This window comes from Platalea leucorodia, assembly GCF_965183815.1.
Source record: "Platalea leucorodia genome assembly, chromosome: 10".
Taxonomy (NCBI): Eukaryota; Metazoa; Chordata; class Aves; order Pelecaniformes; family Threskiornithidae; genus Platalea; species Platalea leucorodia.
The window spans coordinates 18740805-18755473 of NC_138832.1; the positions used below are offsets into that span (position 1 = coordinate 18740805).

The 14669-nt window shown below is 36.9% G+C and overlaps 1 protein-coding gene across 9 annotated transcripts in view; it reads right to left on the minus strand.

The window, feature by feature from the left end:
* Positions 1-649: 649 nt before the first annotated feature.
* The window catches only part of THOC2 (THO complex subunit 2), a 56672-nt gene continuing 42652 nt past the window's right edge, over positions 650-14669 (minus strand). Inside the window, exons 30-39 of one of the 9 annotated variants that reach the window (XM_082323016.1) lie at positions 14511-14613; positions 13217-13653; positions 12277-12335; positions 10689-10724; positions 6208-6345; positions 5791-5860; positions 5559-5716; positions 4821-4897; positions 4674-4721; positions 651-1478 (exon numbers count right to left, since the gene is read on the minus strand). In XM_082323016.1, coding sequence (XP_082179142.1) covers positions 4694-4721; positions 4821-4897; positions 5559-5716; positions 5791-5860; positions 6208-6345; positions 10689-10724; positions 12277-12335; positions 13217-13653; positions 14511-14613 — 1106 coding nt within the window. In that variant the 3' untranslated portion in view covers positions 651-1478; positions 4674-4693. Of the gene's footprint in view, positions 1479-4673; positions 4722-4820; positions 4898-5558; positions 5717-5790; positions 5861-6207; positions 6346-10688; positions 10879-11454; positions 12336-13216; positions 13654-14510; positions 14614-14669 lie in introns of those variants that run through there. The other 8 variants (XM_082323015.1, XM_082323017.1, XM_082323018.1 and 5 more) reach the window with 8 other exon arrangements.

Below are 14669 nucleotides of genomic sequence, written 5' to 3' on the forward strand. Positions count from 1 at the left end.
AACACAAACCGGTATTGTTTCACAACCCACATTTTCTAGTTTAAACAAACTAGCGGTCACTTTTACTGAAGGAAATCCACACCTTTGAGGGGGGGACAGGGGTGGAAATGAGTCATGGAGGTGACCTAAAGACTTCCAGACCTGAAGATTTCTTACCCAGGCAAACATCTGAGATGGCAGCTTCACCAAAGTGACCTACCATGCTACGTCAGAAGCCAGGCAGAGTCCCTTTTTTGTCAGGTATTAAACTAAACTAAGGCATTTTCAAGACACTCTTCAGTCAGTCTAGTTTGACTAGATTAGGGAATGGGGAGGAAAAAGTGCCAGAGATTTTAATGAGCTTTGCATGAGGGACAAATGCCTCAAAAGAAAGATGTGAACTTGAGTGAATGCGGGAAGGCAAACCCTGAGCTTCCCAAAAACATCGGGGAAGTGTAACGCAGCCGTCACTTCGCCGGAGGCACCGCACCACGTAACCAACCCTTTGCACCTGATGGGCCAGCGGGTACGGAGGGCTCGTAAGCGAAGGTGGCAAACACCCTCCCGCAATTGCAACTACTGAAAACTTCCAGAACAATACATAAAGCAATAAAGCGACCACACACAGAATGATTTACGACCCATTGAGAAAACTATTGTTTATTTAGAAAAAAGGTTACACTGGTAGAATTCAGCAGATAAAAAAATTCTTTTTTTTTTTTTTTTTTAAAAATGTCATTGTGAAACTTTTCAGACTAAAGTTCAGCAATACAAAGCTCCTGTAGCTGTAATTGAAACTTAATTTATTTCAGTTTTGAAGAGAGCATTTCCAATCAATCTAAAAACAACATGACAAACAAAAGGTGTGGCAAGGGACAACTGAGCACAGGTTTAGGTGGGGATGGAAGGGACAGGGTTCATTCCTTGTTTCTTTAAACAAGTCAACGTTGTACACATAATATACAAATAATCCCTAAGCATTGCATGAAAACAGTGCTCCCACTTGACTTTTTTTTTTTAGTCACCGATATTAAAAACAGGCCAAGTAATAAATAAAAACTGAGTTTAAATGAGGTAAATCCAAAAAGGTTCAATAACTGTTTATTTGTGGTTTTCGAACATCTAAAAGAATGCATTTCAGATCGAAAGAATTACTAAACTCAGGCAGTATTTTCGACAACCTAAAGTGGAACTCTGTACACATGAAACCTCATTTGCACTATGGCAACTGTTGTTTGCAGCACATTGTGCTAAAATATGGAATAGGTAACACTTTCAGCCAGGTACTGAAAATAAATGTCTAAGAAACTAAGCAACAAGTTAAAATACAGTAATGTACAACTCAACAATTAAATCCTCAGCATGGGGAAATAAAGCAGAGAACTGAATAATTTAAGGAGATGCAGATGGGTCCTCTTCATTCACAAATTTCTGTGCAATCTATACTCTGGAAAATACATTTCTGGTCACAGCTGGATATCCTCCCATTTCAATCTCACCTGCAACAAAGGCATACATAATTGGAATTAGACATTGTTCAAATGAATACCGATCTCACCACTTAGCATTTTATTCCATTCACAATTCAAAGAATGAGGCGGGAAATAGAACTATTTTCATCAGTCATTCACTCCCTAACTCTAGTTTAATCCACCGCAAGAGCTATATTAATGTGAGCACTGCATTGTAAGTAGTGAAACACTAATTTGAAAATACAAACAAGAAACAAGTAGTCACTTGTGAAGGTAAAATCTCTTTTAGAAGTACAGCCCCCTCCAAATATTACTATCTCTAAATTAGGCAAGAAATAAATGCAGTCAATCAGATGTCGCACATTAGGAAGAATGTTATAAAAGATTTAAAAACCAGGAGCACAGGTTTAGATTCCACAACCATGTTGCTATAAAAAAGCATTTTTTCATACTTGACTATGCAAAGGATGGGGTGTTGCCAGTATTCTAGGCCAGATGCTCCAGTTTAGCCCATGACATAGCTGGATGTGAATTTTACTGTGCAACTGACATTGACCTAAGCACTTGTTGCTTAAATCATCATGTAGTCATAAAAACTGTTGTGCTTTGTTAATTGAGGACAATCCTCACTTTATATTGAATTGCTGGTCAAGATAAAACTTCACATTTTATTATTAAAGAAGCTGCAAATCCTCAGTAGTGAACTTAATCTACCAAGATTGCCTTTTTTTTTTTTCCCAAAAGTAACATTTAAAGAAATGGGGGGGGGGGGGGGGGGGGGGAAATGGGGTCTGTCCACAGTGATCAGACAATAATGGCTATGAAGGACAAAGAGTCAAAAAAATTCCATGATATTCTTTCCAAAGAGGGCTCATAATTTTCAGTTTGGAAGCTATTCACAGAACCATCTTCTATTATTTCAAGAAGATAAAACAAAAAGAAATAGTACTAAGAAGCAATAACCTGAACTATCTTTTTTCTACCAACACCCTCCAAAGAGCGCACGGTATCAGCATGAACTTTGTTACCCAAAACCCCTCCACACATTTGCCCTCAGCTTCAGCAGCTGAACGAGCAACGTCACCAAATGAAACTCTTGAGACCCTTTTTCCAATAATCCCCCCTTTGCTCTTTGAGGCCACAACCCACATGTGGAGACTTTTTTCAGAAGACATTCCTAGATTATCAGAAGATTTCAGAATTCAAATTTTGTTTTTTGTTTGTTTTGTTGGACTTTCATCAAAACACTACTCTGCAAGTGTTCTACAAGCCATCCTATAATCCTCAGGCCTCCTGAAGAAGAATTCCCAACAGCAAAGCATTTACACCTTTCAGATTTGGTCTCTGTTGTTTCAGTTAGACAGAGGTGAATGGAAGAACTTGGGACTATGTCATGGTCTTTCTCCAACACCGAAAGCAAGTATAGCCACTACAAGGAGCAATGTTAATTTGAGAGTACACAGCCAATAAATCTCTCCAGGCAGTTTTGCCATATAATATCATCCTAAGTATTCTCAAACATGATACGCATATAATTGAATTCAAAACCAATGAAGTTGGAAGGGACCTCTGAAGACTGTCCAGTCCAACACCCTTGCTCAAAAAGCAGAATTAACTAGAGCAGGTTGCTCAGGGCTGTGGCCCGCCAAGTTAGATTTTGAATACCCTAAGGATGGCAGCTCCGCCACCTCTCTGGGCAAACTGTTGTAGTTTTTGATCATCCCTCATGATAAAAAGTTGTCCCCCGCCCCATCACTTTAAATTGAATTCACAACAAATTGTGTTGGTGAAAAGTAGCATCACTTTCTAGACCAGCCAAGACGGTCCTGAAAACAAGACGAATTTTCAGCCTCATCAATCCTTCTTCAAAATCTGAGACAAAGAAGGACTTGTGCATTTAAAAACGTTGTCGTCCCCCTCTCTGTAACAGTATCGGTTTGCCTGATAAAAAGGAAAACTCTGCCTGCCTTATATGTTGTTCAGTAGTCAGAACAATATTACTCTATGAAAGCAAATAATCTCAAACTGTGAAAAAATGTGACTGAATAAAAAAATTGCTTCTACTTCATTTCTGCTCGTGTTCACTTTCAGTGCTCACAGAATCTACAGAGTTTTCACAGAAACAATTCATCAATTCTAAATAGAGAACATAAAAATTATAAAGCACTTGGACAATTTGTGAACAGAAAGAGAAGCCGTATTCTTTGAATACTATCAGTTATTTTCATGTTTACCCAACATATACACACTTTTTAAAATGTAAAATTGTCCACTGCTTTAGGTAGAAAGATTGGTAGCAGTGTGTGACTCAAGCTGGGTAGGTCAGGTGAACTGATTTTAAGTTCACTGGGGCACTTTCCTTTCCTTCCCAAATAACTGAAAATGAAACATTCCGAGACTCTTAAAATGGCTAGATGCAAAGAGGAGAAAAAAAACCCCACCCTCGTACCCCTAAAACTAAATTTAAGTCTCCACATATTTGCATAGGTCTGAAAAAAAATTCAGAACACTGACAGCTTCAAAGAACAATTTATTTTTCTAAAAGCTCCAGTCTGAATATGGGTTACTCAAAATACTCTGAAGTTTCTTTTCTTTCTGCAAATAGTCAGTGCCTCCATGCGGAAGTTTTCCTTTGGCTTCTTCCTCCTCAAATCTGATCAGATGAAAGATTAAGCAGAGATAATGAACTGACTTACTACACTATATTGCAATTTGGTTTAAAAGCTAGTCCTTTTGTTAAAGATAAAATAAGAGGAGGATACAAAACTTGAGTTTCCAACATATTAGGCAAGATATTCTTAATTAACAGGTAGATTATCAAGACTGATGACTATCAGGATCACATGGATTCACCTTAGCTTTTGTATGGCAACCTTTCTTGGAGAAAGTGCCAAACGTGCAACTACACCAAACATTGCTGACCTCCCCACCCACCCACCCTGCCAAAAAAGTCTGAGCATCTATACAATCTCTATGCTGATGACGAGGAAAGTTTTTTTCCCTGGGATAGAATTAAAACAAACAAACAAAAAACCCCCAAACCAACAAAAGCCAAACAAGCAAAAAACCAACCACTCCCAAAACAACCAAAACAGAAAAAAACCCACCCTGGGTAATTTCAGCCCTTTCACACTCAGGCTATTTTGTTTGTATATCCTTTACCAGTCAAAAGGAGCGACAGGAGATATCAAGTCGAACAGAGTAAATCACAAAAATTTTTACCTTGACTGGAACAATCTTCATTATCTGTGCTTGTCTGAAGATTTATGAGTAGATTCAACGTTAAGGAAAAAAATACATTTTACTACATAAAATAAAAGGAAGCTCATTTTCTGTATTTTTCTGAGAAGTTAATGTGTAAAAGGATATTGTTTCTTTTCTTCCTTCCCTCCAGTACTGTCTCGTTTTTCTTTCTTTTCTGTTTTTTCTTTATCATGTCTTGATTCCTGCAAAAAATACACATATGGGAAATAGTTTATTATAGTATACATTGTACAGTCTGATTGGAAGGATTATACATATTTAAAGTTGTAACTGGCCACAGCTAAAAGAAATCATCAGTCAGAATGACAGTAATCAGCTTCTATGGTTTTTGAGATTACTCTAACTTTGTCTTACATTTCTATACTAACCACCGTCACTAAAGAGTTACAACAACTGGGAACTATTGTTTGGTGTTTTACAAATAAGACTACAACATACTTATCCATTTTCACAAAAAAAAAGGCACTGTGCTGACACATGCACTTGAAAATGTGAATACAAGCAGACTAGTTTATATGTAAATTAACCCTGCTTTCACATATTTGCTCACCAAACTGGTCTGCAAATATACTTTAGGTTTTGAAATATCTAGAATAATTTCTGAATTTTCCTGGCTACTGCCAAAATGAACTATTCCTCCAGTTTATCCTGCCAGGAGTGACTGCTGAAATATTTAGAGCCACAAGATACCAGAATTTTTGTAAGTGTTTTCCTAGACATTCACAGTGTATCTTTTTAATTTAGGACATAAAACAGCAATAAAATTTAGGAAAAAAGAATCAGCTTGTTCTGTCAACAACAACAAAACAATCAAATCAACAAAATGAGAATAGTTTATTTTACCTTTTTGCTACCAGAGGAGCTCTTCTCCATCTTTTCTGCCTTAATTGAATCACCTTTCTCTTTTCCTGAAGATTTTGATTTGTTCTTCTCCTTTTCCTTTTCATTTAAGCGAGGGGAATCGGAAGGACTTTCACTTTTACTATGTTTTGAAGAACCAGCTAAAAACACAACAGAAAGTTGTAGTTCACAACAAGTAAAAGCCTAATACACACATATAAAATTAAATACGTACTTGTCCCATTTTCCTCTTTGCGTCGTTTAGTTGAATCCTGTGGTACCTCTCGGTCACTGTTTGAATGATCCTGGCACCAAATACAATTATGCAGATGTTAGCAGATTAAAACATACTCCTGAAGTAGCACCTACTTACAACGTTACTTTGGAGAACTAGTTTTTGAATACTTAAAGTGTAACTGAGTTATCACATCTTGTGTAAAGTTTCTTGAGATCGGTTTTGAAGGGAAAGAGTTTTGAATACATTACTGTAAACCGACCTTTGAAAAAGTAACGGAACAAAAGAAAAACAACCCTGATATGGATCACTTCTGCTTGGATAGGCTGTACAACCAATTACTACTGCAAGGACTTTGAAAAGAAAGCTTTCCAAGTATATACCAACTCTAAACTAGTTCATAAAAATTTCACCAACCCTTTTTCGATCTTTCCTGTCCTTTTCATCTTTCTTCTCTCTCTCTCTGGATCTTTCCCTTGACTTGTCCAAATCTTTCTTGTCCACTTCTCTCTCCTTACTCTTGGACAGTGTTGGAGTAGTGTGGTTAATGTAGTGCTGTTAAATTAAGGCAATATCACCAAATATTAATATGTATTCCTAGATGTGTAAATAAAAAGTCTTACTCTAACACAACAGGTCTAGCTCAAAGAGCAAAATTAAACATTAATACTTTACTAGCCAAAAAAAAAAGCCCAAACATGATTGAAGACACTTACAAACTTGTCACCTATAATTTAACCTAGAGCTTTGTTTTCTCAACACTGGAAATTCAAGAACACTTCCTCTTAACTGAAACACTTACATTAAATACACACAACATTGTTCGCCAGTATTGTTTGATATATCAAAACAAATCAGACAGCAGTACTGTTGAAACAGCATACGCAGACTCCTGGACTGACTTAACACGTGCAATCTTGCCTGGAATGAATGAATGGAATCAGCTGCTTAAACAGGTTCTAATTAATTTTTAAAGAATAATCTTAATCCACAATGTATTTACGCCAATACTTTGAATAATGTGTTTTTTCATCTAAAGTAATACAAAACTTCACCTTAAGCCTAAACTTGAAATGATAAAAGCAGCCGAACACAGATAAGAATTGGGTTTGCTCTGTACTGTGTTCTAGATTGTTATTCCACTCTCTTTTCTAACCGATTTTGATAAGCTCTGTAAAACATACTAGTTTCACAAAGCTGAATATTCTCAATATTAACCGGGGTCACATGGGAGGAAAATAGAAAATAAGTCACAGTAATGTCAAGTACAACACTTGACAAAGTTTAAATGCTACTCTGTGTGTGTGTGTGTATATGTGTGTGTGTGTGTATATATAAAGGTAGTGCATGTATTATATAAATACTGATGCATTACAGTAACTAATTCTGTCTTTTTAAATACAATTATATCATTAGATCTTTCTAAGAAATATTTTTTGTAAGATACCAATAAAAGCACATTTTAAATTAAAAACACTTTTCCTTGGTGTTTTAAGTTACAGCAACACACAGATTTAAATCAGTATACTTTAATATTTCCCCAGTTCCATAAGCTATCAATTTTATTTGGGGGGAAAAAATATATATATATATTTATTTAAAATGTTCTCTGTATTTCTTTTTAGAGAGGCATCTTACCTAAAAGGACACCAAAGAAAGCGGTAAGTGGAAGATTAGTTTAGAACAATCTAGAAATCACTTGAACCAAACCAAATATTGTTTCAAATAATTTTCTTCTTTTAATTAAATTAATCCTGTCCTTCTCCAGTTCCAGTAAATGTTTAACTTACTGAAACTTGATGCTACTGGTCCTATGTTAAAAGTCACACTGACAACACTAGGTATCTTTTATTATTTAACTGGAATTTTATTATTCTCCTATGCCAGAGACTGAACCTTCAATATTCTTTCAATAGATATTTTTCTTTCTGCTCTTTTCCCTCACTCCTCTTTTCTTGTTCCATTTTCTACATTGCCATTCCACAAGTAAATTTATCCTTGCTCCCTTTTTTGCTGTGAACTTTTAACAGTGACATGCAAATATTTTTTCTATGCAGCCCCATGCAGTTGTCTCCCAGAGATGCTGGCCATGTGAGAAAGCAAACACGTAGCTCTGCTTTCTCCTGTTCCACTTCTTAAGTTCACATGGTTGCTCATGACAAATTCCACTGCTCTTCTACCATTCCAATGCGGAGTTTTGGAAAACTAGATCCACCCCCTTTTACAAGAAAAGGCTGGATTTAGCTCATCAGGCTTTATCAACTTGCTTCTAGAAATGCTGCTAACTGAAACCACACCAAATTTTGGGCACTGTTGTATTTTGTGTAACTTGGGCAAAGGCCAAAGCAAGAATAAACACAAACCTAACTCAAGTCTGGCACCATTTATTTTATAACCTTGCAATGTAAACCAATGTTTCGATTGCCCCAGAAATTGGGCAAAGTCAGGAACAAAGAAAGCCTGTAAGCATACAACAGCACTAGACTTCTACTAACTTTCAGTGGAAGCTGAACTCATAAATCTTACAGGCTTCTGAATATCCTATCCTTTCCCCGAACGAGAACATGGCAGTGAAGAAGAGCATTTAACTTCTCTTACGCCATGTATAGGCAACATTGTCAAGAAGTGCCTTAAGTCTGTTAGAATGGCACTGAAGAGTGAAAATTAGTTCATTAAGTGAGATAGTATAGAAACCAGCATTTAGAAGAGGAAGGAAAGGGTTGGACAGCCCCCTTCCCCCGAGCACTTAACAAACAATAAATCCATGAAAAAGTCACATAACTGCAATACACTTCCAGCTAAGTCTATACAAACGCATTATAGTTAATTCTAAAATTTAACTTTTCAAATTGACTAGAAAAATAAAGCTGTTCATTGATCATTTAATTACAAATAGCTTCACTGTCTGCTTGATTACCACATCAATGTGTTAGTAAGTAAAATAAATAGTTTTAAATAAAAATTTAGCTTAACTAATGAAAACTTCAGTGAAGTTTCAATTAACCAGTTGAACCTTGACTAATACAGTAAGGGAGGGAAAGGCAAGATTATATAGACTACCATATACCACACTTCAGATAGATGTGAGCTCAAGACAAATATTAATAGTTTTCTAATTTCAAAAAACTTAAATATATAAGATATCATTACAATGATTTATAAATCATTTTTGAAAGTATATTGATTCAATCTATGACACTCTAATTTCATCAACTAAGAATCAAAGGATGCTTCCTGTATACACTCTCCCTGTAAGTAGGTATGTTTGGTACTGGAAAGATTCAATTAAAAAACCCATCAGCAAGTGTCCATTATAAAATCAGAGCTATTTTGAATTAAAACATAGAAACTGTTCTGAACACTTTGTTATACAAAGAGAGCTACAAGTACAACAGCAGTGTAAATATAGAATAGGAAGTGATAATCCATTATGCATTTTTAAATTAAGTGAATACAAGTAATCCTAGATAAACCCATAAGTTATCCAGAAAGTCCAAATGGTCAGCATTTTCCCAGTGATAAACATTTGTGCTACTTAGTTACACATTGATACTGACTGTGTAATCAAAAATTTTAATAGCAACTTTGGAAGATTTGATCCATTTGCTATTAGCCACATACCCTAATATATTAGCAAGTTTACAGTATTTGTGACTGTTACTATGCAAGTGGCTGAGTTTTAAAAAAGCAACAGAATAGTTGCAGAATCTGTCCAAAACAGAAAATTCCAAAACGTCATTCAACTCATATCCTACTCTACGCAGCACTTGTCAGGCCACACCTGGAATACGGTGTTCAGTTTTGGTCCCTGCTATGCAAAAAAAGATGTGGCCAGGCTGGAGAGGGCCCAGAGAAGGGCCACAAAGACGAGCAAAGGACCGGGAAGCCTGCCGTATGAGGAAAGGCTGAGGAAACTGGGTTTGTTCAGCCTTGAGAAAAGAAGGCTTAGGGGAGACCTGATCACCACCACATTCCCGTGAAGGGAAAGGGTGGCTATGAAGAAGATGGAGACTCCCTTTTTTACAAGGGGTCACATGGAAAAGAGGGGTAATGGGTACAAGTTACTCCTGGGGAGATTCCGATTGGACAAAAAAAGAAAATTTTTCACAATGAGAACCATCAGCCATTGGAATAATCTCCCCAGGGACGTGATGGATTCCCCAACATTGGACACTTTTAAGATTTGGCTGGATGGGATGCTGGGCCATCTCATCTAGACCGTGCTTTTGTCAAGAAAGGTTGGATCTTGTGGTCCCTTCCAACCTGGTATTCTATGATTCTATGAACTCTTAGAAGCGTTCTTTAGCATACATTCTCATAAAATACTGAATCTGAAGTGCGTTTACAGGAAGAAAATGCACAAAGGTGATTATTTAAGAGGTTGTCTGTGATGTTTAGAAATATAGTACTATAGCACTAAAACATGAATACAACAGTAGTAAGGGGAGAGAGTACTGATATTCCAGAGATATGTCTCAAATATTTTCAGTTTTAAATAACTACTGGTTTTTAATTGGTATCAAAGAAAGAACTATTCGAAGAACTATTTTTAACGATTCTATTACCTTTTCAGCCAAATAAATGGCTTAATCATAAGGACATTTCTATTAATTTACAAGTCTCGGAGAGGACCAGAAAAGATACTGACACATAAAATCTCTTAAAAATATTGACAGAATGGTAAATTCATTTTCATTATGTTGCTTCCACATAACTATCCCTCACTCCTGTACAGAGGTTCTATATAGCAGACTGAAAGAATCCCTCTGTTACTACACTAGTATTTACAGGAATGGAATTTGAATTTGCTGATGGGGGTTTGCCACAAGACCAAAAGTTAAGTTCTCTCTGCAACAAAACATGAAAGTAAACTTTGGTGGTGTCTAAAAGATTCAAACCTTTGCCGAAGAGTCCTTGAGTTCGTTGAGGTTGTCCTGTAGAAAATGAATGGAGATGACACGTAAGCTGGAATAGTTTTCAGAAACCAGAGGAACTTTGGGAAGCATGGCCATACCCTTGAAACAAAAAACAGCTACTCCTTCTGGAATAAATCTTACGTTAATACTGCACACTGAATAAAGCTAGGAACTGAAATATTTTTTAAAAAGAAAGAAGGAGGGGGGAAAAAAAAAAAAAGAGACAGTCATATCCATTCTCTAGACCAAATTATTAAATAAACTACAAAATGTGTTTGTATCTAATTCTCCATAAAACAGTGAAAAAACTCTCCCGCCAAGACAAAATATATAGAAAAAATAGTCTTAACTCTAAATACAGCTGAACCACAGGTGAAACAGGTTTAAAGCGTTTTTAAACCTGTGTCTTCTCCACTTTCAGTTAAATGTGGTAGAAGTCACTCTAGAATGACTTTACATTGCCATTTACAAAAAACAGGCACGAAAAACTTTGTCATTTTGAGTAGTTATCACTGTCACCTGCTTCCTAAAAACTAGTAACAGCTATTTGAGTTCTCTAAAATTAGCCTAATTCTTTCAAGTAAATCTTACAGAGAAAAAGATGTATGCTTTGAAAAACCAGGAAAAAAGAAAAGCTTGTTCTAAAGTTGGTAAGATGGAAAAGCTTGTTCTAAAGTTGGTAAGGTGGTGAAGTTTAAAGGCCCACATAATCCATCACAGTGCTCTTGATGAAGTATTAGTAACTTACAGTTTTAAATGTTCAACGTACTGCAAATTCAAAGATTCCATGAACATAGATGGTTTAGAAATAAAATAAATATGGAGCAAGGAATGGCTACCCTGAGTCTTCAAGTAGGCTACGCCCATGGTTTTGTGCTGCGCTTGAATGCTTGGGGTTTCTCTTTGCTGGGTAGTAGGCTTGGTTGCCACATCTGGTTTTATCGTAACGCAGGGCTCAACATGGTGGGAACCCATTGGAAATAAACAAACCTCGAAGGGAAGGTACAACAGAAGCTGCATGCGCACTGAATATACACAACTACAGGAGAACTGATCACCAAGGAGACTTTAAAATGGAACTCCTTTCAAGACTCCTCCTTAGAAGGCACATATCGGTATGATGCTCATCAAGAAGCCTGATGAATTCAGAGGTATCGTACATCCCGTATCATCCAGGAATCTTCAGTGCTATAGATTCTTCAATAGAAGTGCAGAAAAATATTCTCCACTCTGCTGGAAAGACTCATTTGCTTGTAGCTACCATTGCACTCCAAAAAAACTGACTGCTTAAAACAATGAGGCACTTCTGTGTAAAAATTCTCTTGCCATTTCCAAACACTATTTACAAAATTTGTGCTAGGTCCTTGAAGCATTATTTTGGTTAATTAAAAATATTTTTATAGAAAAAAAGACAGTCCGCCAATAAAGAAAAGGAATGCATTTTCTAATGCAACATAAAACCTCCAGTGGTTCCAGTGTATACTTGGCACAAAACTTGAAGGAAGTCGAACATTGGCATCCCAAACTCGTGAGCCTAACACGGGTGCTGCCTTCCTCAGGCTATACTAACCTTTACTGTTGAGGAATGTGATGGAGAAGAATGTGTATCAACTTTGCGGCGTTTTTGTTCTGAGGAAAGAACAGAACAACAGCATTATTATAACACATTTAAAAGAGGATAATCTAATCATATGGCTTTCTGAAGTACCAAAATAATTTAAGCTAGAATCCTAAATTTCACCACTATGTAAATCTTGTTTTCTTAAGCTATCTAGAATTACCAGCATGCCTTGACCCTTATGAAAGTTTGCAGGAAAAGTGTAATGTGAACAAACTGCTACAAAATTACGCTCATTTCAAAATTCCATTTTATGTAAGTCTGTATCTGAATTTCAGAGTTGCTATGAAGACCCTGAAAGGGTGAACTCAATGAAAAGCATTACAACCCCCCTTTACTTGGTTTGCCTTAAGCAGTGCAAGTATAAAACTCAACATCAGCCTCAGATTATAAGAACTTAAAATATCAACATTAAGGATTTGTTAACCCTTAATGGAAGAAGTAACTGATAAAGCTTACGGTGTCCTTATTAAGGACACAAAGGCCTACATCTTCCACATCCCATGTTTTCTTTCAATTCAAAGGTTATGATGAAACTCTCAGAGTACACTCTTGAGGTTTTTGCATTATATTTTTGCAAAACTTGCAAGGCCACAGTTATACAAATACATTTTAATAAAAGACCATTTAGCCTTCTACTAAAAAATGATAGGCTTTATGAAAATGAGCACTCACTGAAGACATGTGAAGTTCACACATTAAACACAGTTCGCCTTTTGGAGATATCCTATCTACTTTACGCGCTAACTGTATTTAAAAGCCAATGCCAAAATGCTAGCTATTATGTAGCAATTCTTTCTCATCATCTCTAGCATTTTTTGACACTTGGTGATTTTCCAGTGACACATTCTATTTTTCTAGACAAGAACAGAAATTAAATACGCAAACTTACCCCTTTCAGATTCTGATGTTTCTGATCGGGGAACAGGTGACTTCAAGGACCCAGCTACTGGCATCTTTTCTCCTCCTTTAACATTTTCCTTGGATTTCATTTCCTTCGCTATATCTCTTTCTCTGGATGGCTCCTTTTCTCTCTCCTTTTCTGCAGTTGACTTTGACTCAATGATGGTAACAACCGTCTTCGATTTTTCTTCTTTTGAAGCTTTTTCTTCTTTCTTGACTTTTTCCTTCTCTTTGTCAGATTTTGGCGTTTTCTCCTTGATCTCTCTTGCTTTATCATCTTTGTTTGCCCGTTCTTCCTTTGGTTTATCTTTCCCATCCTTCCCAAGTGCCTTCATCTCTGGAGTGGCAGCTGGAGTCTTGTCTTTTTTTTCTTTATCTTTTTCCTTCCCACTTTTTTCTTTATCATCTTTCTCTTTAATAATTTTGCTGCATCAAAAATAAAAAGGCCAATTAGCATGCATACAAAACCAGCTCTAGTTTTATCACAAAAGTTTCACTTCTGATGGTTTGATAGAACCTCCTGAAGCAGTCACTGCCAGATTTCAGATGTGCTGTCTCTTTATCAGGACGGCAACAAGCAAATATTCTCATCTGTTTTATCTTTATTTAGCTAAAATGGAATGCATTTAACAACAGAGTCAGACCAGTACAGCTGTATATTTTGGAAGAAATAATCTCATTTATTAAACTTTGAAGAAATTGAAACAATTTATATGGAACCTTCAAGTAAAACAGAAAAGGCAGGTCAGTTTCAAGTATAATTCTATGGTTTGGAAGGAAGTAAATAGAGAATGCCTTCGGCTGGGGCTGCACGGCTAGAAGGCGCGTCCCCTGGGTGGTGGATAGGGGATCCCTCTCTGGAGGGTGCACCGGATAAAACTGAAGAAGGTGCCGCGAACCAACGCAGCCTAAGGGAAGGCCACCCTGACAGAAACACCACTGGCCCTCCAAGTCATGGGGGTTGGGCAGGAGGCCAACTACCTCCTCCCGGAAAAAAATAAAAAGTTGCAGAAATGACGAGCATCAACTTTCAAAAAAAATGAAATGGTGGAGATGGAGAAAATCAGTAATGAAGTGAGGAGGAGGAGATGGAACTGGATCGGTCATGTCTCGAGGAAAAAACCAACAGCAGACTGCGCTGTGGCCCTTGGGTGACTCCAGAGCACGCAGCCGCAGACCGATCGAAGTGGAAGAACGATGTTCGCGCCTTGTGTGCCTCCTGGCACTGAGAGAATTCAGATTCAGATCAGAAATGAGAATGTCCAAGAGTAGTTTTTCCTCACCTATTAGAAGCACTGTTTCCATTGCTTGTTGTCACCTTCGGTGTAGCATTGACAGCTTTATTAATAACTTTCACCACACCCTGAGACTTCTCCTTTAGTTTATCTGTTTAAAAAAGAGAACAGCTTTATTTTAACAAGTTAATATACATCCTACTGGTT